Consider the following 24,745-nt stretch of genomic DNA (forward strand, 5'->3'; position numbering starts at 1 on the left):
TGTGAGCCCTGTTAAACAAGACAGCAGTATCAAAGATATTTTAAAATACCATCTGCAGAAACCTAAGCACTTTAATAACTAAATATGATTATGCTGACAAGGGGCTATTTTTTTACTATACTTTAATAAAGTCTCAGCAACATTACAAAAGGTGCACTTACATCTCGGTGATCAGGCACAAAAATATGTATGTAAATGCAATTGAGGTGATTGCATTGCAGTCATTTTTCAAACTCAGAGAAAAATATCTAATAAGATTCAATGTCAAACATCCTAGCAAGAGTAAGCAAGGTCAAGTTTCAAGAGCCACTTTCTGCTCTGGCTGAAGTCAACAGGAGTTTAGCCATTGATTTTAAAAGAGGCAGTCTTCTGCCCACACAACAGTTACAGGTTAATATAAAGTACCAAGGACACCAAAAGAAGGCACCAAAAACCATTTTCCTTAACGTTTTTTTCTCTCTGTCATTCCAATAATCAAATATTTGATGTGAAATTAGTTTTATATTTTCTTGACTTTTCCTAATTAATAGGTTTGCTTATTGTCTAAGATTCCTTATGCATCAGAGCCTAAAACACGAGTCTTTTCCTAGACAGCAGATATCCTATGAAGTACAGACTTCTGGTATGCCATTTAAGTCAGAACAACAGAGCACTTAAATGCACTTTCTCAGCAATTAGTTTAAGTTATTCATATACCTTACCTTACTATCACCAAAAGTTACACAGCAATATCAAGTTGAAACCGAATTCATAACTAGCCCCTTGTGCCAGAGCTTAGTGTTTTGTTCACATGTTGTGACACTTAACACAAGCTTATTCATGTATAGAGATTGTCTTGTAGTACTAAAACACTTTTGAAAGAAAGTAGTAAGTGAACAGGGTTTGTTTCTTAAGACATGTTGTTATGTTCATAGCCCAATACTTTCTCAATAAATTACTAATAGAAAACAAGAAAATAAGACATACAAATAAAAAATACACGCTTTCAAACCAAACAGCTCAAAACCACTGGAAAATCAAATCCAAGGTATAGAAATCTGAGCAAAGCACTATTAAACTCAGTATCTGAATACATATTATCATAAATAAGTAACAATTTATACAAGAATATACAGTCTTTACTTCCATAATCAAAACAGTAGCTTAACAATCTTATACATTCAGTAGAACTCATCTATTCTTTGTTCCTATCTTTTCATCCACAGGACTGTTCACAGAATTTCTTAAGGAAACAGTTCTACTTCCATGATACATGTATTTGATATCATTCATAAAGAAATCAGATTTCTTCCTTGATTTTTAACAAGAAAAACCTTCGATACAAAACAAAAACTTGAATGTAAGAACTTTTTGTCACTTTGAAAATCCCTCACATAGCTCCTCTAAAAGACGGGCATCAAAAGGTGACTGCACAATCCTCAGGTTTTCATTTACAATCTTCATTTCTTTCCAGGTATTCTAAGGCAGATCAACCACCACACTTAACCTCCATTTAAACTGTCCTGAAAAGAAGACTAGCCTACTCTAAAATCATAAAAACCATGTACTATACTGTGAGCACACAGAAAAACTTCATATACTTACAAACTTCCTCTTCTTGGAAGGCTCAACTCTTTCTGCAACAGAAAAAAAAGGTACAGTGTATTAGGAATAAAACATTTCAATTGGAAGTGACCTTTTTAAGAAAAGTATTGTAATCCTGTCATCCCACTACTAGCAGAGAGACAGAAGGCGTGTTGTGACAACAATAAAAGATGATATATATTTTACATGTACCACCTTCTACTCTTATTTGAAATATTATCATCAGCAATTGGAAAAGTCTAGGCCTTTTTGTAGCAGCAATATTAAAATATTTCAGGCAATAGATATTATAGAAAAGCCTTACAGTCAGCTATGATGCACTGGTAACACTACTAAAATTTGCAAGAGTCAGTGACAAAGATATACTAAGTTCTTTCAAACACTGATCATTTGCAAAAGTTGTTAACAACAGGATCACAAGCTAAACAGATGACCATCACCACCAAGCTTTCTATACTATGTTCTTTAAGACAAAAAAGATGAAGTACATAACAGTTTTGTCCACTATAAATAATTATAATTGATTACAATCTTCTACAAAGTACTAGCATAACAACAGAAACACTGTTGTTAAACATTTCTAAAACTCTTGCTGAGAACAATTAACAACTAACTACTTTTTATGTGACTGGCCAGATACCTCATTGTCAAATGGAAATTGCAAACAAACATTTTACTATTATTTTAGCATGGAAGAAAGCCATGAGATCCATAAAGTTTTGCCCATCAGAAACAAGCAAAATATATACACCCACCAGTAGATTATCTTCTATTGTATAAATCACAGAATAGCTGAGGCTGGAAGATCCTCTGGAGATCCTCTGGTCTAACTTGTTCACAGCACGGCCTATTGCAACAGGTTACTCAAAATTACATCCAGTTGGGATTTGAACATCTGTAAAGATGGACACTCCAAAACCTCTCCAAGCAATCTGCTGCAGTGTTCCACCACCCTCCTTTTTTTTATTTCTCACATGAACTTATATTCTAAAAGCTAATTAGTTAAGTCATCTTTGCAATCATGCCCAGCAGGGGATATCTACTACATTCAAACAAAGGGACAACTTGTCTGACATAGAGGTCATATAGTCAAGATACATGTGAAGTTGAAGAGCATCATGAAAGACAAGGCTGCATATGAGAATGGTTCAAGTTATATGGATGGATGCATTTACTCATTTAACTGCATTCTTAAATATTTATTCACAGTAACCTCAAAAAAGGATGTTGTAAAGTTTCTACTCAGTTTCCATTCAATAAGTTATCAAAGGGAATAATTGCAAAACTCTTCCAAAAGTAGATACATTCATGCACTCTGTGTAAGTGTGCACACACAATTATTTCACACGGCAAAGAAAGTAAAGTTATAGGTATTGATCAGAAAACATGTATGAAAATACAACTGAATGGACAAAAATAGTTCAGCCAGGTACCCTAGAAAAGGCCACAGAGGAATAAATAATTATGTATCCTTTAGAGAATTTTAAATGGTGTGCAGTAAATAAAGCCGGGGCTGCTAAATGAATGATAAGGCCTAAAATATCAAGTAGCTGCTCAATTCCTGAGCACCGCCTATCCTGTTCACTCAATGAGGCAGGAAAAAATAGTGTGAAACAATGCAATTAGAGATCAGAACGCAAAGGCACAGGATAGCAGAATTAGGGACCTTGGTAACAAATTCTGGCACTTCCTAGGAAGTTCCAGCAACTGTTCAGAATCTGCAGCTTAAAACAACATCTTTTAGCATGACATAAGCTTATATACACAAGAACAGTTACATCTGCATACAATATTTCATTATAAAGCTAAATCCCCTATATTTAAAACATCACACTCATCAGCAACAAAATGTAACTGCAAGTTAGAACTTCCCTTCCTATATTTTCCTTGAATATTTACAATGTCATTGTGTTCAATTTCTAACACAAAAATTTACTTGTAATGCTTGTCATACTGCAGCAGACGACACTTGTGGAAAAACTGCCAAAACGTATAAGCAAGAATCGTCCATGGGTTTGCGTTGCAATATGTACTTTAAATTTGATTCCTATTAATCAGGTTTTTTTTGTTTTGTTCAATCAGGGTGGTTTGGTTGTAGTTCATCATTATAACAGCACAGCAAATGACACATACTGCCTTCTGTAGACACCTGAAGTCACATTAATCTCTTGGCACATTCTCACGCATGCCATCCTGAAGTATTTCTTTTGACTGCAGAATAAGGCTCCAAAAGATTGACTCACTGATAAAGATGTTAAAAACTGCCAAGATCACCCCACATGAAGTAAAAAATAAAGCAAAACCTTAAGTATGTAATTCATACAGGATGATTTAGAAAACATTTTATTTCTAAGGCTGGATTTTAAAACAATATACATATAAACAAACAAAAGACAGAAATAAAAGAAATGTCCTTCCTGGATAAGATCTCTATCCTCATTTTTCTTATATATCATAGCAATGATATTAAAATAAAAGGGTCACTTCTCTCATGCTGGAGTGTCTCCAAGAAAAAGAAGAATCTGAAATGTACTAAATAGAAGCTTATTTTTCTGTCTCAGATCAGCCTGAATTATTATACCTCCTACATGATTTTTCTAGTTTCACTTAGGACTCAGCTGCCTGAAACATTTTTTCACAGCCTGAAGGAATTAATAGATTATCAGCTGTGTCAGTACAGGCCTTCTCGCTCCAGACAAGGCTCACTAACCTGATGCTAGCTTTGTAATATTGTAATATTACACAGCTCCACAACTGGATCTACACAAAACAGTTGGGAAAAGCATAAACAAGCTCTACATGGGGCTAGCCAATAGCTTAGATTAGAGAAATCATTTATTTCCTAGGTATATAAACACCATCCATTCTAAAAACCTAAAGATGCCACTTTTACCCTGTTACCTAGCTGTTTTACTCATAGCCATTGAAAATGAGGATGAATGATACCACACCAAAAATCACCAAGTTCTTAAGGCTTGCAGCACTCTGGCTCAGATCTCAGTTAAACTGCAAGTGACCCGCAACAACTGGCATTACAGCGTTTCCTTTCTGAAAGTCTCAATTGAAGACCCAAAAGATCTGTCTGTCCTAGTTCTGCTGCTCAGCATCCAACACATGCAGACTGCTGAAGGTAAAATTTAGCAGGGTCAGGACCTTCAGATCACCTACTTAGCAAGCAAGCACCTGGGGCATTAAAAAGAGAAAAAGATGCCTTTGCTACCACTCGGCATGGCTTTCAGTCACCAGCCCTGTCCCAGAGGACAACACTATGCGCTTTTGCCCTTGTCCTACATGGAATTCTCCTCTGGCCAGTTCAAGTTGGGCTCGTTTTAGGACTGTTTCATTCCATTGCAGTAATACAAAGCAGACTTAATGGAGCAGAGACTCTTGCCCTTGAAGCCCTGTGTATTTCAAAAACTATTGTCACAAAACATGATATATCTTGCCTCAAGTTTAAGATATCTGTGCAAGCTGTACCAAATTGCTGTGATGTTACATTAAGAACCATGTGTACTGAATTGCAACTATCATTAATCAATTCAAACTCTACTCTGTGCATTTTACTATAAATAACATGGTTTTACAAGCACAAGTGCTTTTTGATTATTTCAGTAATTATGATTCTTCCTCTGGTTCTACACACCTGTGAAACACTTCAGTATGGACAAGTTCAATATCTGCATCAGAGTGCAGATATTCAGCCTTATAAAAAAACCACACTGACCAAATAAAGCACAGTGAACTTTATTCTGGATCAAAGCCTTCACCCCACTAACTAGAAACACGGTTTAAACAATAAAATTTTATTAATAGATTTAAACGACAGAGGTGACTTAGACTTTACAAAACATTCAAAATACTGAATTTCATCCCCTATATGGGAGGAAGAAAAGATGACATTAACTTACTGCTTGTTACTAGATTCAATTTTAAACAATCAACAAGAAACTGCCACATTCATAAACAACTAAAGACACGGGTAATGTTGTCAATACAGATTAACTTCATAACCACAGTAAATCTTCTTCATCTTCCAACAACTGCAATGTTCTTTCAGAGTTTCCAGTTGTCCATAAAGTGGTCTGGAAAAACACACCTTTTCAAGACAAATTCCAGTAATGCACTCTTGAGCTGGGGAGGTGTTAGATATGATAAGATTCATATGACGCTTTTTTTGATTTTTATCACTTTTGCTCTACCCATCCATTATAAACTATAAGCATCTAAAGACTTTCTGGTAAGATGTGTTAGATCTTAAGACTAGGTTAACATTGTAACATTAACACTGCATTAATAACAGTAGGAAGAAAAAAATCAGCAATGGCACACGATTCACCTTATCATCATGACTGACAGCAAGAATTACTGCTTTGAGGGATGAATTTGAAGGATTTCTTCTTTAGCAATTACTACATTTCTGCTAAGATAAGATGGGGGACGACAGCAGATCTGTCGTGTGTCTCACACCAAATGTGCTTCTCCTGCTGTAAGTCTGTTTTTCTGGTGAAGCTCTCTTTTGTTCTTATGACAACTTACAGTGTTTCCTGGTTTCAGGAATAATAAGCCTCTGCCTCAGAAATGGTTTTATAGTGATACCAGGGTGGAATTTTAGGAGTGGCTATTGACCCCAAAAATTCCAGTTCTAGTCAGGATTAACTAATTTTCAAAAAGATGAAGAAATATGTTCTTTGTCAGTCAAGGTGTTCTCACTCATATCTGATTTCTGTCAAAACAGGTGTAATTATAAAACTGTTCTCACTTTCAGATAACCCAAGTGACTTTGTGTTAGCACCACCTCTTTCTCAGCACTCTGAGAGTTTTAAGCTTGTCCAAGTTGCTATTCTATATCCAATTTTCTCAGGAAAACTGTACCAATACCATCTTCACTCGTAATGTAAGTCAACGCCTTATGGTGAAGTTTGATGTTCTGCCTTTCAGCTGAAAACTTTCTGATTCTTTTCATTCATTCAGATGCAGTCACCAGTTTACCTGGGTTTTTGCTTGCTTAGTGTGTACCCTCATCAATTAAATCAAAGGTCACCTCTTCACAAGCACTTTCATGAATGAAAATTGCCACTACTGCACTGGCAAACACCAGAAGGTAGTTACCACTACTCAAGGAAGATTCCATTCCATTTCCACAGATTTTAATGGGGATATAGTGTAGAAGTGAACCAGCCTGTTAGTCTCAGTTCAGTACCTGGTAAAGTTATGGAGAAGATTATTCTAGAAGGTACTGAATAACACCTGAAAGGCAATGCAGTCATCGGTCAGAGCTAGCTTGGGTTCATGAGAAGAAAGTCCTGCTTGTAAAACCTGATTTCCTTTCATGACAAGGGGGAAGCCAGTTTATGTCATCTTTTTGGATTTCAGTAAAGCTTTTGATACTGTCTCTCACAGGATCCTTCTGGACAAAATGTGGTGGGTGAGCAATTGGCTCATGGGTCAAGCACAGAGGGTAATAGTGAATGGAGTGACATCAGACTGGTGACCTGTCACTAGTGGGGTTCCACAGGGCTCCATCTTAGGCCCTGTCCTCTTCAACGTCTTCATAAATGACTTGGACACAGGACTGGAAGGGATACTAAGCAAGTCTGCAGATGACACAAAACTCAGGGGAGCTGCTGACTCTCTGAAAGACTGGGAGGACCTGCAGAGAGAGACCTCAACAAATTAGAGGACTGGGCAATCACCAACCCTATGAAGTTCAACAAGGGGAAGTGCCATATTCTGCATCTGAGATGGGGCAACACTGGATGTTCATACAGACTGGGGAATGAGATGCTGGAAAGCAGTGCCATGGAAAGGAACCTGGTGTTCCTGGTCAATGGCAAGTAGAATGTGAGTCAGCAGTGCCCTGGAAGCCAGGAGGGCCAACCATGTCTGAGGAGGCATTAGGCAAAGCATCGCCAGTCAGTCAAGGGAGGGGATTGTCCCACTTCGCTCTGCACTGGGGCGGCCTCACTTTGAATATTGTGTGCAGTTTTGGGTGCCACAATATAAGAAAGATATTAAGCTGTTAGAGAGCATCCAAATGAGGGCAACGAAGATGGGGAAGGGCCTTGAGGGGAAGCTGTATGAGGAGCAGCTGAGGTCACTTGGTCTGTTCAGCCTGGAGGAGAGGGAGGGGGGAGACCTCATTGCATTCTGCAACTTTCTTGTGAGGGGAAGAGGAGGGGCAGGCACTGATCTCTTCTCTGTGGTGACCAGTGACAGGACTCAAGGGCATGGCCTGAAGTTGTGTCAGGGAAAGTTTAGGTTGGATATTAGAAAGAGGTTCTTCTCCCAGAGGGTGCTTGGGTACTAGAACAGGCTCCCCAGGGATATGGTCAGAGCACCAAGCCTGACAGAGTTCAAGAAGTGTTTGGACAATGCTCTCAATGACATGGTGTGACTCTGGGGGATGGTCCTGTGCAGGGCTAAGAGTTGGACTCGATCTTTGTGGGTCCCTTCCAACTTGGTATATTCTGTGATTCTGTGATTTTGTCTAATTCTATACTGTGTGTTCTATGAAATTCACTTTTATCTCTTCAGTTAACTTTCCCTGCTTTTGTTACAGGCACTGCTGACTGTATTATTCAAAGGAGATACATACCTTTCCATCAGTTCTATGTGTTCTGAGATGTTATGGAAAAGGAATACCCAGGTGCCTACTTAAAGCCAAGTATTATCAATTTAAATGCAAATTAACTAATTAAAATAAAAAAGCCAAACTGGCCACATACGAAAACCATACAATAAAAAGAAATCAATCACTTTATCATGTACAAGAACTATTTAATTAATCTATTTTTATTTTCCTATAGATGAACCAGATACAACATTAAGATTTATAAGAGACTAAACTAACTAAGTAAAGGACAGTTAAATGTGTTTTCCTTTGCCTAGTATTCTTCTAGAAACTGTCATATAGCATTAAAAACACTGATCCTCATGGAAAAAGGTGAAACATTTCAGAATGATTCCATGCATTTACAGTAAGGATTTTCCTACTAACTACACTGTAGTCTGAAGTCTCTCCAACTGCGGGATTGGTAGTAACATTTGGCAACCAAAAGAACTTGCTCAGAAAAATTACACTGTTTAAGAGATACAATACAAATGACGCTCCCAACTAAATTTTGAAATAAATTAACAGAAACCAAAGAAAAACAGCTACACCAGGATGCATAGGTTGTAACTAGCTTGCTTTTTTGTTTGTTTTACAGTTCAGAGACAGTAGCAAGAACCTGAAAAGAGAGGATAAAGGAGTCAGTCACTCAAAGAAGTTTGGAGTATCATCTATTGATCCTGGAAACAGAAAAATAATAATCAAACTGACTTGGCCAGGGAAAGAAAAGGAAGTTAATAAATAAATAAGTAAATCAAAAATGCTGAAAACATACCATTTATGGGAATAAAATTCACCAACACAGAAAATGACAAGGAGAGACAACAAGGTTTGGGTTTTTTTAAATGCTTATTGCCTTGCCTAGTTCACCCCAACTGAATCCATAAATACTCAGTGCTTCAAGGATGTACCACATCATCACAAAAAAAGTAACTCCAAACACTGTATCAGTAACCTACTGCTCAAATGAGAAACAGGAATGCAGTTAAGAATTATTCAAACTATGCATAATAACATAATCTCTGCTATATCTCATACTCTCAGCCAAAAGCAGCGGCAGACCCATCAACTCCACTTCCTTACTGCAGTAGCTTATTTGGAGAGTAGCTACTGTAATTAGTAAAAATGTGAAAACTCCCTTTAATGAGAAGCACAAACCCCTCTGAAAGACAGCAATTTGACTGTTGCCAACATTAGCTCAGTGAATCTTTGCATTTTCTTTACTTCTTTCAAGTAAAAACAGCAGAAAAATATTACTTCAAAGGTTTTCACTGTTACCCACCATGCTGCATTCTTAGCTCAACTTTTAAAAAATCAATAACCATGTTTCTTTAACAAAACAGTGTGAAAATTCTCAGTGAACTCTTCACCTGAAGTATACAGAATCATTTAATCTAACACAGTGTTAATAAATCCATGCTTCATTCTGACCTGCTATCACACAGTTTATTTCACCCCTTGGCAAAGTAGCACATCACCACATGACTAATGGAGAAAATGCACGGACTGCAAAGTGTTTGAAACAACAACACTCAAAAGATTCCAGCTGCTAAGTTCACATGAATATTCCTATCATTAGAGTTTAAAAGTGTTATCCTCTATTAATGGAAAAGGAGAAGAAAAAGAAAAAAAAAATCACACAAGACATAAATGCCATAAATTTGTTCATCTGAACAAATATAAGCAATTTTACAGTTAACCACCACTGGAAAACTCTGAATCCATTTTGACTAAAGGCAGGGATTTCTCTAAGTTCTGTTTGAATCTCTAGGTTCTTTCATCAAACAAAAAACAGTGGTTTTTATATGGCCATACCTACAAAAGATTTTGCCTGCTATTAAAAAGCAGAAGAAAAAAATCACCACCACAGCACACAGGGGCCACTCTTGACACTTCTTGACATTATAGTTGCTGGAGACCATTATGCCCACAGGAATCTAGATGCCTTCCTTTTTTTAGCTGCAGATCATGTTTTGTATTACACAGTTCAGCAGCTGCTGCTGAACTTTGTTGAAATCAGTAACTAGAAGATAAGATGATTAAGGTTACCTTCAGCATGAAAGAGACTTGCCTACACTTGGGCTTTGATTGCAACAGTTTTTGTTAGTCATTTTGCACAGAAAGGACTAAAAAGAGTACATTTATTCCTTTTTCCAGGACTCATTACCACTAGCCAAATACAGGCCTTGCTCTACCTTAACACATTCACAATCATCAGCTGGAAGAGACCAGGTAAGCTGAAAGGGGAAAGTTCACTGGAATTTAATTTTAAGCTATGTTACTCAGCTGAATTGAGTCACAAAGTCTGGTCAAAGGACTATTGTGCCCACAATGTCCACTTTCAGACCCATAGAGCTGAGCTCTGCAGCTGCTCTTCACACAGAAGGGGAAGACTTGCAGAAAGCCAGGAACAAAGGGCAGAAATAACTCACTTTTTTACCCAGAAAAGTCACATGGAACAGCAGTGACAAAACACTGCTTTTTTGCTTTCAGTAGACAACAGAAATGCCTCTTTTGCATAAAAAGGAAACTATACATTTGCTCTGTTAATGATTCCAGATCTTCTGCCCCTTATGTAATTAAAGGTCTCAAAATTAGAGATTTTACTTAATGTTGGCATTTTAATGAGTATTTGTAAATTCACATTTGATTGGTTCAGCTGATCCCGCACAGCTTACTAGCAATGTACTCTACTGATGTGAAAGAAAGGTTCTAGAGCAAGGGTTACACTGTAGAAATTGAGACTATCTGGAGACCAGCTAGGTAAATATTAACCCTATTTGTGAAACCAGCTTAATCAAAACGCACACTTCATTTTTTTCACTTCAAAACTCTGCTCACACATTTCTCTCAACATTTGATTTCAGCTTATTCAATTTCAGCTGAAGCTTAATTTCCTACAGGACTTTAAATGCCCTCAAAACTCTGAAGATCCACTCTAGTGTCTTCCTCTCCCAAAGGAGAGCCCCACTGTCATAATCTTTTGTCTCTGCCACTATTATAAATCTAAACGTTGCTGTTCATAGGCCTTCTCACATTTCCTACCTTGCTCCTGCTTGTTTGCCACACTTGCTGCTGACCTGCAAAAGGCTACTGTCACTGCTCCTCTTCCTATACAGTATGCAAGAGGAAATTACTACCCAGTCAATACACGCTCCAAAGCAAGAAAATTTGATTTTAACGTCTCCAAAGATAGTATGGCAAAAATCCCATGATCCATATTGATATTACATTGCTCTCCCTGCTGATGTTATCCAAGTTCTCTAATAAGCTGCAATCTCAATTTTGAGTATCCACTGCAGGAAGACAGGAAAAAAAGGTTCTTTTTAAGTATTCCTTTCCTTATCAGAAAGGGAACATAACACAAGCATTATCAGTCTGCTATTTTTATTTTCATCTGAAAGTCTCAAAATGTGTGCATTAATATATATATCTCATGTATCAATCTCTGATCTAAAATCTCTGATGCAAGCAGGAAGCTGATGTCTAGCAAAGACTGCCTTGAGGCACAACCCCAGCTTCTTAATGCTGACAATTTTACTGGAATAATCCTTGATAAAACAATACAAATTAGTAGAGCAGCGCTGGACCACTGTGTATAACAATTTCTGAACTCTTGACACGAAATAAAGCACTGTTTCAGCCTAGACAAGGCTTTCAGCTAAAAACCACAGTGGACAGACAATCCTCCTCATATACAAAAAGCAAACATGTAACTGTGATAAATCCTGTTCCACAATTTATATCATTACCTGGTCTCTCTGTATGTGCTAGCAATAAAGTCAGGTATATTTTATAGGTTTTGTTTGGACTACTAGATCAATTGAGATCAGGACCCAGATAATCTTTTGATTTATTGCCACTTTATAGCCAGTTCCATTTCCTTCTTTGCCCAATACAGCAAAATGATTGTTCCAAGAGAAACTAAATAAATCATATCAGAAACTGTATTAAGTTTTGCAAGCATTACATTTCTTAAACTCCCTTTTACCTTTGAGTGATAATCCTATTTATACCAGCTTAATAAGGTCTAACAGGATAAGTGAAGGTTACTCGAATTTACACCTCTACCTAGTATGGTTGTCTGCAAGTTTCTGTCATGAAGTATCTGGCAATAACTTTCCAAAGGCACAGAGATTTCTTTTCAGACTAGTCTCAAAGACCCTCAAAAATAAATTGAAAAAAAAAAAAAGATAAAAAAAGAATAGAACATACACCTTCAGATTTGTATCTATTCAACATGAAATAAAAGAGAGACAACCATAGTTTCTTCTCTACACTTCTTAACTGTTTTTAAGCCAGCAGGAGACAAGCCAAACCTACACTGAGACTGGAATAGGGAATAGTATGAAAAATTCCTCCCAGTTCCTACACCAATCTATATGATTAAACTGACAGGCTAATCCATCAGTTTTCACCTTTTCTGAAGTCACGTCACCAAGATATTTGAGTCAAAGAAAGCACCAGTGTATTTTCTATGCTAATTTCATTAGAAAAGATCACAGAATCACAGCATAGTTAGAATTGGAAGGGACCTCTGGAGATCACCTAGTCCAACCCCCCTGCCAAGGCAGGGTCACCTAGAGCATGTTACACAGGAACGTGTCTAGGTGGGTTTTGAATGTCTCCAGAGACAGAGACTCTACTACCTCCCCGGGCAGCCTGTTCCAGTCCTCTGCCACCCTCAATGGAAAAAAGTTCTTCCTCATGTTGAGGTGAAACTTCTTGTGTCATTGCTTCTTGTCCTATTACTGGGAACAACTGAAAAGCATCTGGCACTATCCTCTTAGCACCTGCCTTTGAAATATTTATATGCATTAATGAGATCCCCTCTCAGTCTTCTCTTCTCTAGATTAAACAGGCCCAGCTCCCGCAGTTTCCCCTCATAAGAGACCCATCATAACCTTTGTGGCCCTTCGCTGGACCTTCTCCAAGAGTCTTTCTTCTACTGAGGTCTCAGAACTGGACAAAGCACCCCAGATGTAGCCTCCTTAGGGCTGAGTAGGGGGAGAGAACCTCCATACTCCACCTGCTGGCCACACTCTTCCCGATGCACCCCAGGATATCACTGGCCCTCCTGGTCACAAGGGCTCACTCCTGGCTCATGGTCAACCTGTCACCCACCAAGACTCCCAGCTTCTTCTCAGCAGAGCTACTCTCTAGTAGGTCAGCCCCCAACCTCTGCAGGTACTTGGGGTTATTCCTCCCAAGGTGCAGGATCCTACACTTGCCATTCTTGAACCTCATTAGGTTTCTTTCTGCCCAACTCTCCAGCCTACCAAGGTCCCACTCAATGGCCGCACAGCCTTCAGGTGTATCAGCCACTCCCTCCAGTTTTGTATCATCAGCAAACTTGATGAGGGTACACTCAATCCCTTTTTCCTGCTCATTGCTAAACAAGTTGAGTAAGACCCAGTCTTGATCCCGGGGGAACACCACTGACTACAGGCCTCCAACTGGATTCTACTCCACTGATCATGATCCTCTGAGCTCTGCCATTCAGCCAGTTCTTGATCCACCTCACGGTCCATTCATTTAAGCCACACTTCCTGAGCTTACTTATGATAGGTAGGTAAGATAAATACATGCAGAATGACGTACCCTAGTGCCCAGGAAGGTTATGGAACAGATTATTTTGAGCGTCATCACATGGCACATACAGGACAACCAAGGGGAGCAGGTCCAGTCAGCACGGTTTATGAAAGGCAACCTAATCTCCTTTTATGACCAGGTAACCCACTAAGTGGATGAGGGAAAGGCTGTGGATAGAGTCTTTTCACTGTCTCCCACAGCATTCTCTTGGAGAAGCCGGCAGCCCATGGCTTGGACAGGTGCACTGTTTGCTGGGTGAAAAATCAGCTGGATTGTTGGGTGATGGTGAATGGTACTGATATTTCAAGGGTCAGAAATAATAAAGAATTCACCCAGAAAGTTACAGAGAATGAGAAGAGGGTTGTGGAACAGAGTCCTGCCTTATATGTGAAACAGGCCTCACAGCCTCAAGGGAGGGACCCTGAACAAAGGACTACCTGAGCTTTTATACCCTGTGAGATAGTCTGAGTGTTATGGTTATAGGCCAGGGGGTTGGGCTTTAGTGATGAATATTCATACCACCATATCATCACAAGTGGCCACTCTTCCACCCCGCATTGAGAGTTCAAGGGAGGGTTTGGCCACGAGTCAGAGCTGATCCGTGAGTCCCAGCCATTGCAGGAGGAGCTCTGTGAGTCCCAGCTGCTGCCAGAGCTTCGAACCTGTTACAATTTTATATTAATGAAGATTGTTGTTCCATAAACTGTCAGTGAGAGTCCTTCACCAGCACTGGTAGTTGCCAGCAGTGGGTAACACACTTGAATAAAATGGGAAGACCCGCAGAGGGGGTCTCCCTTAGGCTGTTGTTTTAGCCCCCTCAAAAGGGCAGTTGAATTACCCTCCATTCCAGCAGGACTGTTCAGTGAAGGGTCCCCAGAACTGGATGCTGAAAGACAGGTTGGGCACAAGGGTCTAAGCTTTCCTGGTGCACTGACAGACAAATCAAACACTAAGGGTAGTACCTTGGCACATCACACCCACAAAAATATAACGCTTTAGTTGACACTGGCACACAATGGACTCTGATGCCACCCAGATATGTAGGGGCAGAATCCACTTCTATTTCTGTGGTGACAGGGGGGGTCCCAAGAGCTGACTGTACTGGAAGCTGAAATGAGCTTGACCAGGAAGAAGTGGCAAAAACACCCCACTGTGAGTGGTCCAGAGGCCCTGTGTATCCTTGGCATAGATTACCTCAAGAGTAGGGATTTCAAAGACCCCTGTTGCAGTTTTAGTCGAATTGGAAAGATTTTTGGTAATTTTTTTTCATAGCATCACATGGTTTCAGAGTGCGGGGGACCGCTCTCCCTGACCCATTCGAGCTGACCCAGGGAGGGACTGTCCCCAGCACTGGCAATCTGCTGGAAACGGGGACAGGAGTGTCCCTGAAGTGAAGCACTGCAGGAACTAAGGAAAGAGAGGATAAAACCCTCCAGGCACTTCTGGAATTGGCTCTCTGGGGTTTTGCTCACTGGAGCTTTTTTCCCTGGGGACCAACTTGCCTCAGCTGCAGCTGTTTTTCCACCTCAGCAGCAGTCGCCTTTCGCATCGGCTTGGGACTGCCGCAGCTCCCAGCTGAGCCATCCCAGTGCAACCAACAGCATCTGTCTTTCGCATCGGATCGGGACCACCCCGGCCCCCAACTGAGCTGTCCTGATGAGATCAGCAGCATCTATCTTTTGCATTGGATTAGGACTGCCCTGGCCCCAGCATCACACTAGGACAGCCGGGCCCCGCCATTGTCACCCCACGTGATTTTTTTTTTTTCCTACATCAGAACCCATGCTACTGCCTCAGCAGCATAGGACTTTTTTTGCTTCAGACAAAATATCCTTCCAGGTTTTGCTTTTAACCTAGGGGGAAAGGGGTAGTCAGGTAATATTTTTTTCTGACACTGTTGTTTCTTTTTGTTTCTTTGCATTTTTAGTAAAATTGTTGTTTTAGTTTTCCTCCTTCACTCAGATTCCTCGTAATTTTTAATTTGTCAATATTTGGGTGGAGGGAAATAAAATAAAGAAAAGAAAAAGGAGGGTTATCTCATTAGACGTCTCATCTCCTGAACATACTGTCATTAAACCAAGACAACCCTAAAGGGCCTTGCTGGGCTTTTGGGATACCTGCTGTGGACACAGAAGACATAAGACAGCCTGGTCTCTCAGAGGACCCTTCCGCTGTGGGACTGCTAGGGATTGAAGAATAATAGGTGCTGATTGCCACCACCAACAGTGTATTGTCAGCAATACCACACCCACCAAGACACTGTGATTCCCATCCATCAGATGATTCATGGAGAGCCAAGGCAAAACTCACCTTTCAATAGCCCTGTATGGCCAGTGCATAAGTACAATGGAGAATGAAGATTGACAGTGGACTATTGTGGCCTGAATGAAGTCACATCACCAGTGAGTGCTGCTGTGCTGGACATTCTGGAACTTCAGTTCAAACTGGAGTCCAAAGCAGCAAAGTAGTGCCACCGCTGACATTGTTAATGCATTCTTCTCTGTTCCCTTAGCAGTAGAGTACAGGCCACAGTTTGCTTTCACCTGGAGCAGTGTGCAATATACCTAGAACTGACTGCCCCAGGGTGGAAACACAGCCTCACCATTTGCCATGGACTGATCCAGACAGCATTGGAAAGGGATGAGGCTCCAGAACAATTACAGTGAGTTTGTGACATCACTGTACAGGGAAGTTTTTGAGAAAGGGGAGAAGATTATCCAGATTCTCCTGAAGGCTGGTTTTGCCATTAAACAAAGTAAGGTCAAGGGACCTGCCCAGGAAATTCAATTTCTAGGAGTAAAGTGACAAGATGGACATCCCCAGACCCCAATGGATGTGGTTAACAAAATACCATCTATGTCTCTACCAACCATCAAGAAAGTAACACAGGCTTTTCTGGGTGCTGTGGGTTTTTGGAGAACATATATCCCAGCGTACAGTCAGATTGTAAGCCTTCTCTACTTTGTGACATGGAAGAAGACTGATTTCAAATGGGGTCCTGAGCAACAAGCTTTTGAACAGATCAAAAACGTGATTGCTCATGCAGTAGCCCTTGGGCCAGTCAGGACAGGACAGGATTTAAAAAATGTGCTCTATACTGCAGCCGGGGAGAATGGCTCGAGCCACCTCAGAAGTGGTTGGCACTGAAGCACAGCTCCTCCTGGCTCTTTCTCTGATGGCTCCTGATGTATCCTGCTGTAGGGACAAATAAAAAATGGAAAACTGACATATGGAGTCCTATGCAGCAAGTCACAGAAGCCATTGAGGGACAAGGTGGATCAAGTCAGATGCAGAGCTGAAAGCCATCCAGCTGGCTGAAGGAGAGAAATGGCCAGTTTCTACCCCTACACTGACTCATGGATGGTGGAATATGCTCTGAGGGGGTGGCTGGACCAATGGAAAAAGGCCAATTGGTAGCACAGAGGGAAACCCATCTGGGCTGCCGAAATGTGGCAAGACACCTCTGTCCAGGTACAGAAGCCGACTGTAAAAGTACATCAGGTAGATGCACCTGTACCCAAGTTGGGCTACTGAAGAACATCAGAACAATGAACAGGTGGATTGAGTTGCCAAGATTAAAGCATCTTAGGCGGATCTAGACTAGCAACACAAGGGAGAGTTATTTCTGGCTCAATGGGCCCATGATGCCTCACATCATCAGTAAAGAGATGTGACATACAGATAGGTTCGTGATCAAGGGGTGGATTTAGTCAAGGACACTATCTCCCAGGTTATCCATAACTGTGAAATATGCACTGCAGTCAAGCAGGCCAAGGGGGTAAAGCCCCTGTGATATGGGGTGCAATGGTCGAAATATAAATACGGGGAGGCTTGGCAGATTGATTACACCACGCTCCCTCAAACACACCAAGGCAAGCACTACCTGCTAACAGTGGTGGAAGCATCCACTGGATGGCTGGAGCCACACCCTGTGCCTTATGCCACTGCCCAGAAAACCATCTTGGGCCTTGAAAAGCACATCCTGTGGTGACATGGCACCCCAGAAAGAATTGCATTGGACAATGGGACTCATTTCAAAAATAGCCTCATAGGCACGTGGGCCAGAGACCACAGTAGTGAGTGGGTGTATCATATTCACTACCATACACCAGCCTCTGGGAAACTTGAACAGGACAATGGACTGTTAACAACCACATTGAAGGCAATGGGCAGTGGGACCTTCAAACATAGGGATCTGAATTTAGTGAAGGCCACCTGGTTATTTAACACCCAAGGCTCTACCAATCAAGATGCTCCTGCCCAACCAGAACTCTTACGTACTACAGATGGAGATAAAGTCCCTGTGCTGCATATGAAAAGCATGTTAGGAAAGAAAATTTGAATTAGTCCTTTCTCAGGCAAAGGCAAAACCATATGTAGGAACTGTTCTTGCTCAAGGACCTGGGTATACTTGTTGGGTAATGCAGAAAGATAGGGAATCACGATGTGTACCTCAAGGGGATCTGATTTTGGGTGAGAACCATCTGTAGTATTGAATTGTAGATGTAGTACTGGTTTCTGAATGACACTGCCATTGTAAACCATACACACCATGGACTAAATGGACTCAACAAAACATTACCAAAATAATACCTCTGATTGTATACTTATACATGCATATATATATGTGTTGAAAGGTGTAAATCTGGGCATGATATGGATGGTATAGAGTAAGGGGCGGATAATATTATGGTGGGGGTGGGGCTTTAGTGATGAATATTCATACCATCACAAGGGATCACTCTTCCACCTGGTGGGGGGGTCAAGGGAGGGTTTTGCCACAAGTCAGGGCTGCTCTGCAAGTCCCAGCCCCCGCCAGACCCACTGCTTTGCTCTGGCAGACCCAGGAGAAACATCCCCTGACCTGTTCCAAGGCCCTCTCAGGTCCCAGCAGGTTTTCCCTAGTCCCTGTATTCTACTGGTTTCAGGCTAAGGGGTGAGGGGAGCCTCTCAGCCAGTTTGTCTTGGCTTGAAGAAACCTCACAGCTGTGGCCATTTTTTGTCTCATTTATGCCCTGGAGATTGTGGGGCTAGCAAATGATTCCTGCCTTTGTTGGCTTAAACTGTTTCCTGTTGTATCTTTGTAGTTACTGCTATGACCTTTACTAAATCATTATGTTTTTTACTTATATCTTTTCATATTGTCTCTTTATTATTGGAAGGAGTTGGGAGAGGTTGAAACAAAAGGCAGGAGGGGCGGTTATTTTAGAATTCCATTTCTCCTGTGGGTTTATCCAAAACCAACACACTGGGATCTTTCTGCTGAGTCACTGGCTCCTGCTGGGTTTCTTGTCACCTGGCTGCTGCCACAGGTCCCTGTGCACTTTGTAATGCAAGGGATCAGTGCCAGTTCACAGCGTCTTGCCTCAGGCTCCCATGACCACAAGCTCACTCTGCAGCTGCACACCGAGACAACTGGGTAAAAGGTAATTCCTGCAGGGGGAAGTTGCAGACACCAACTCATGGACCACTGAATCAAGAAACCCATCAACTCAAAAGAAGAGAAAGACTGAGCATGAGGACTAATTAGCATGAGACACGAGAGAATCAATCGACCAACAGAAGGTAGAATATTCATCAATAAGAGAACCAGGTAACTCTGTAGCCACTGAACCGTGATTTCTTTGTTTGCTAAAACGCATGGTGTAATGTTTTGAGAATCTGTGTGTCGGCTTTGCAGATTTACCACTAGCACCCATCTTTGTGAAATATGAAATAAACAAATACATCGGCTCTGTATATGAGGCTGGCTTACTGCACACCAGCTGACAACACTTTTAGGGACAACAGTACCACATCCAGTTGGCAGCTAGTCATTCACTAGTGGCGTTCTTCAAGGCTCAGTATTGGGTCCAATGTTGTTTCGTATCTTTACTGATGATCTGGATGAGGGAATCAAGTGCACCCTCAGTAAGTTCATTTATGACACTAAGTTAGGTGGGAGTGTTGATCTGCTGGAGGGTAGGAAGGCTTTGCAGAGGGATCTGCACAGGGTGGATACAATTGGCTGAGGCCAATTGTATGAGGTTCAACAAGATTAGGTCCTGCCCTTGGATCACAACAACTGCAGGCAGCACTACAGGCTGGGGGAAGAATGACTGAAAAGCTGCCCAGAAGAAAAGGAGCTGGGAGTGCTCATCAACAGCAGCTGAACACGAGCCAGCAGTGCCCAGGTGGCCAAGAAGGCCAACAGCATCCTGGCTTGGATCAAAAATAGTGTGGCCAGCAGGACCAGGAAAGTGATTGTCCCTCACTGTACTCAGCACTGGTGAGGCTGCACCTTGAGTCCTGTGTCCAGTTCTGGGCCCCTCAATTCAAGAAAGACACTGAGGTGCTGGAGCAAATCCAGAGAAAGACAAAAGAGCTCGTAAAGAGTCTAGAGAGTGAGACCTATGAGGAGCAGCTGAGGGAGATGGGAGTGTTTAGCCTGGAGAAAAGGAGGCTGAGGAGAGACCATATCACTCTCTACAAAGGGGTAGCAGGTGGGGGTCAATCTCTTCTCCCAGGCAGCAGTGACAGGACACAGCCTCAAGCTGCCCCAGGGCAGGTTCAGGTTGGACATCAGAAAGAATTTCTTCATTGAAAGGCTTCACAACCATTGGAACAGGCTGCCCAGGTAGGTGGTAGAGTCACCATCCCTGGAAGTTTTCAAGAAACAACTGGATGTGGCTCTAGCTGACAAGGTGGTGATCAGTCAAAGGTTGGACTTAATTATCTTTGAGGTCTTTTTCAAACTAAATGGTTCTGTGAATAAAATAGTTCTCTGGGGGAAAAAGCAACAACAAAAACAAACAAACAAACAAAAACCAACAACCGTCTTTTTGATGACATAAATCTTATCTCAATATGGTTGAAATACCTCCCAAAACTGGTGTGACCCAATCCACCCCAATTCTTGGTAAATATTTCAAATTCTAGCTCACAGCTTGGTTCCACTCCATCCTTTTTTTGTGTCCACACTTATGCAGACATCCCACACCTAAATAAGGATTATGTTCACCAATTTAACCATCTCTTAAGACTGACTTTACACTTCTGTAATATTCTTTTGCATACATACTAGCATTTATGCTATCCAAACTATTTATACTATACTAATATACTATTTATAATAGTAATTTCTGCCACAGCTATTTCTATTTTTAGTCAATTGGGAAGCATGCAAGCACCACTGAGGAGAAGATCACACATCTGTGATAACAGCTGAAAATATCTAATTATAACTTGGTATTGCTTTCCACAGAACTAAATTTTTAGTAAGGAGAAAAGGGAGTACTATGGATTATTTTTTTTCCTGGTTTGGGGTAGAAAGTTCTAAAACCTATCTTGGGCAATGATAGACTTGTTCAGGAGATTAATTTTGTAAGGAAAATGATCTTAACTTGCCAGGGAGGATCCATTTGTAATATCTTACTGCAAACGATCTTCTGCTTCTATTTATACGTCTGCCGGACTCTAACCTTTGGCAAACATAACATTCTAGCAGTCCATTGGCCATCAAATCAACCTTCTGTCAGCTGTTGCCAGACAGCAGTGCATCCTCTGCACTCCCCTGCTTACTGGATGATTTCTTTTTTTTATGAGCAGATCCTGTGATGAACAAGTTACTCTCATATCATATTCTTGCCATACACACTTCAATTTGTGTTGATTTTACAGTGAAAAGCAGTAAAATTCTAAGAACATGGGTTTAAAACATACCTAAGAATAGAATCTGATCCATCTAGCTTTTTATTGTCAATAGCTATAAGTAAATAATTATTTTTAATGAGACTTCTCACCTGTTTAAGACCTTCAGTCTTAGCAGGTGGAGACACGGTTCTGAACAGCAAACTGTTTCATTACAGGTCATGAATCACTAAGGTGGACAGAAGAAAAGAGTTCTAGAAAAATGTATCGGCTTAAAAAGTGCAATATATGACTACTGTAAATTCAGAAATTATTTCATAAGCAACAAAATCTGGGATTTTTTTAAAAAACTGCTGCAGAAATTACTCAATATGAGTTGAGAAACTTTCCTCTGAAATTAATTGATAAGGTACACCAGAATGTGTGCAAAAGCAAACAAACTCTATCTCTGCTGAAATGTCCTCTCTCTTCACAATCAGTCTGGAGTTTATTTAATTCATTCTATCAGTGCTTTTTTCCAAGCTAATAAAATTCTAAGTAATTTTTGTAATTGTTACAGCTGCTCCTAATTTATACTAGCAGCCTAAGTGGAATACAGCTTTACTCTTACTATGCAGTGAAACACAAAAAAAGTTTGAAAATAGTCTGAATTCTTTCCTTTATAAATCCTTCTCAATCTCCATTCTTCTCTATCAAGTTGATTTTTATTCAGCTGTTAAGTTTCACAGCTTTATAAATGCACGTTTTGTCTTTCAGATCATTACTCCTGGAGCACTTTCTTCAACTCTGTCTACCTGTGTCCACATTTGTTACCCACTAAGAAGTTCCAGCAAACAAATTACGCAGAAACGCCTTAAATTACGCTTCTGTTTCAAGGTTACACCAACTAATATAATACATACAGCAAAAGCTATGTAGAGACTACATCTGTATTGTTTTCATGTATATCTGAGAACAAACCCTGCTCTGTGGGTCAAGCAGATCAGTTAGAATCCACAACGTCTCAGCATATTTTACCCTTTGTGTTCTTTTAACAGAGTGACTACATTAGTGGACAAGGAAAGGGTTACAGATATCATTTATCTGCAGTCCTTCAACGCAGTTCCCCACAACATCCTTCTCTCTAAATTGGAGAGAGATGGATTCAGTGGGTGGACTGTTAGGTAGATAAGGAATTGGTTGGACAGTTGCAACCAGAGGGTAGTGGTCAGCAGCTCAGTGTCAGGATGGACAGTGACAAGTGGTGTCCCTCAACGGTCCTTAATGAGACCAGTGTTATTTAATATCTTCATTAATGGCAACAGACAAGGGATCAAGTGCACCCTCAGCAAGTTTGCAGATAACACCAAGCTGAGTTGGTGCAGCTGACACACCTGAAGGATGGGATGTCACCTAGAGGAACCTGGACAGGCTCAAGAAGGGGGCATATGGGAAATCTCAAGAGGTTTAGCAAGACCACGTGCAAGATGCTGCACCTGGATCAGAGCAGCCCTGGTACAAATCCAGGCTGGGAGGCGAACAGAAGAAGAGCAGCCCTGCCAAGGACCTGGGGGTGCTGGTGGATGAGAGGCTGGACATGACCCACCAATGTGCACTCACAGCCCAGAAAGCCAACTGTATCCTGGGCTGCATCAAAAGCAGCATGGCCAGCAGGTCAAGGGGAGGGGATTCTCCCCCTCCCCTTGATTCTCTTCCTGCTCTCCTTAGACCTCCACCTGGAGTGCTGTATTCAGTTCTGGGGTCCTCAGCACAGGAAGGACATTGACCTGTGGAGCAAGTCCAGAGAAGGTCACCAAGATGATTAGAGGGATGAAGCACCTCTCCTATGAGGAAAGGCTAAGAGAATTAGGATTTTTCAGCCTGGAAAACAGAAGACTTCAGGGTGCCTTAACTGCAGCTATCCAGTACCTGAAGGGAGTCTACAAGAAACATGGAGAGAGCTTTTTAGAAGGATGTGTAGTAAGAGGACAAAGGCTAATGGTTTCAAACAGAAAGAAGGCAGGTTAAAATTGGGCATTAGGAAAAAATTCTTTCCTGTGAGGTTGGTGAGGCACTGGAACAGGTTGTCCAGAAAAGCTGTGGATGCCACATCTTTTGAAGTGTTCAAGGCATGGTTGGATGGGGCTCTGAGCAACCTTGTCTAGTGGAAGGCAGTCCCTGCCTATGGCAGGGGGATTGGAATTAGATGATCTTTAAGGTCCCTTCCAATCCAAACCATTCTATGGTTCTGTAACTGTTTGAAGCCTAGGCTTCCCCAACTTGCATCAGATCAAACACGAGCTCATAGCTGGCCAAGTTCACAGCAACCCTATCTTTATAACTCTACTGTCTTTTGCCAGGACAGGCCAAAATTCTCTCCCCTCAGGAAACATTAGTCTCCGCTAAGTCAACACAGCATGTCCTTTGCTGCTTGGGTCACCCAAATCACTGACTCAGAAATGCAATTCATCCAGGTCCAGGAGGAGCAGGAAGAGTGCTGAGATGCAAGTGAATCCCTGTAGTAAGCTGACCATAGGTCAAGGATCTTCCAGGCAAGTTGTACCTCAGTGTCCTCCGAATCACTCAGCACAGCTGCTGCTTCCATGAGACACACTGCCTTGCTTCCAAGTCTCCCTAATACAATTGTTCTCCCATAACCGTGAGGTTTAGGAGGCAGATGCAGGAAACCCAGGACCAGACATGCAGAATGAAAGCAGGATGCCTTCATAGGCACAAAACCAGTATTTTAAAAGTTTGTGATGGTCTTCCTCCAGCCCTAAATAGCATCCCTGATACAGGCAACAGTCCCTGCAAGCTGTGCACCCTGAGCTTCCATAATATCCTGCCACCTGGGCAAACAGCTGCTGCATAGGAAGGCAAAAGGAATAAAAAGGATCCCCCTAGTCTTTACAGTGCCAAGATACAACATACCATTTCAAAATAACAAGTTTATTTGGTCTGGTATTTTTGTTTGATTTTTGTGTGGGGTTTTTTAATGTTTTTGTGTGTATGTTTTGGGTTTTGTAAACCAGGAAGAGCTGAATCAACAAGGTTAAAAAAAGGTACATGAGCTTGTTGATAGCAACTTGCCATCTTCAGTCTAAAAGCAGAAGGCAAAGTAGCTCTCGTTTTAGGATGACAACACTGCCATGAGACTGGTAGCTTCTGTGTACCTCTACCACAAGGACCAACTGGTAGCTCTTCTTGAGGCAATCAATCAATGTGACAAAAGAAGCAACTGGAGAATTTCTGCCAGTCTTGCCTTTCTACAGCTTCCTCCTCTGGGATTACCTGCACAGCTGACTCTCATCCTATCTTCCTAGTTTTGATCAGGAGAGCATCCAAGAATGA

The 24,745-nt window shown here is 41.2% G+C and overlaps 1 protein-coding gene across 5 annotated transcripts in view; it reads right to left on the reverse strand.

The window, feature by feature from the left end:
* The window catches only part of MAST4 (microtubule associated serine/threonine kinase family member 4), a 292,509-nt gene that overhangs the window by 140,016 nt on the left and 127,748 nt on the right, over positions 1 to 24,745 (reverse strand). For 4 of the 5 annotated variants that reach the window (XM_027671419.1, XM_027671417.1, XM_027671423.1 and 1 more), the window contains one exon: positions 1,585 to 1,616. In XM_027671419.1, the coding sequence (XP_027527220.1) occupies positions 1,585 to 1,616 (32 nt within the window). Of the gene's footprint in view, positions 1 to 1,580; positions 1,617 to 24,745 lie in introns of those variants that run through there. The other variant, XM_027671427.1, reaches the window with a different exon arrangement.

The sequence above is a fragment of the Neopelma chrysocephalum genome, unplaced genomic scaffold, assembly GCF_003984885.1.
Source record: "Neopelma chrysocephalum unplaced genomic scaffold, ASM398488v2 Primary Assembly neopelma1_97102, whole genome shotgun sequence".
Lineage (NCBI taxonomy): Eukaryota > Metazoa > Chordata > Aves > Passeriformes > Pipridae > Neopelma > Neopelma chrysocephalum.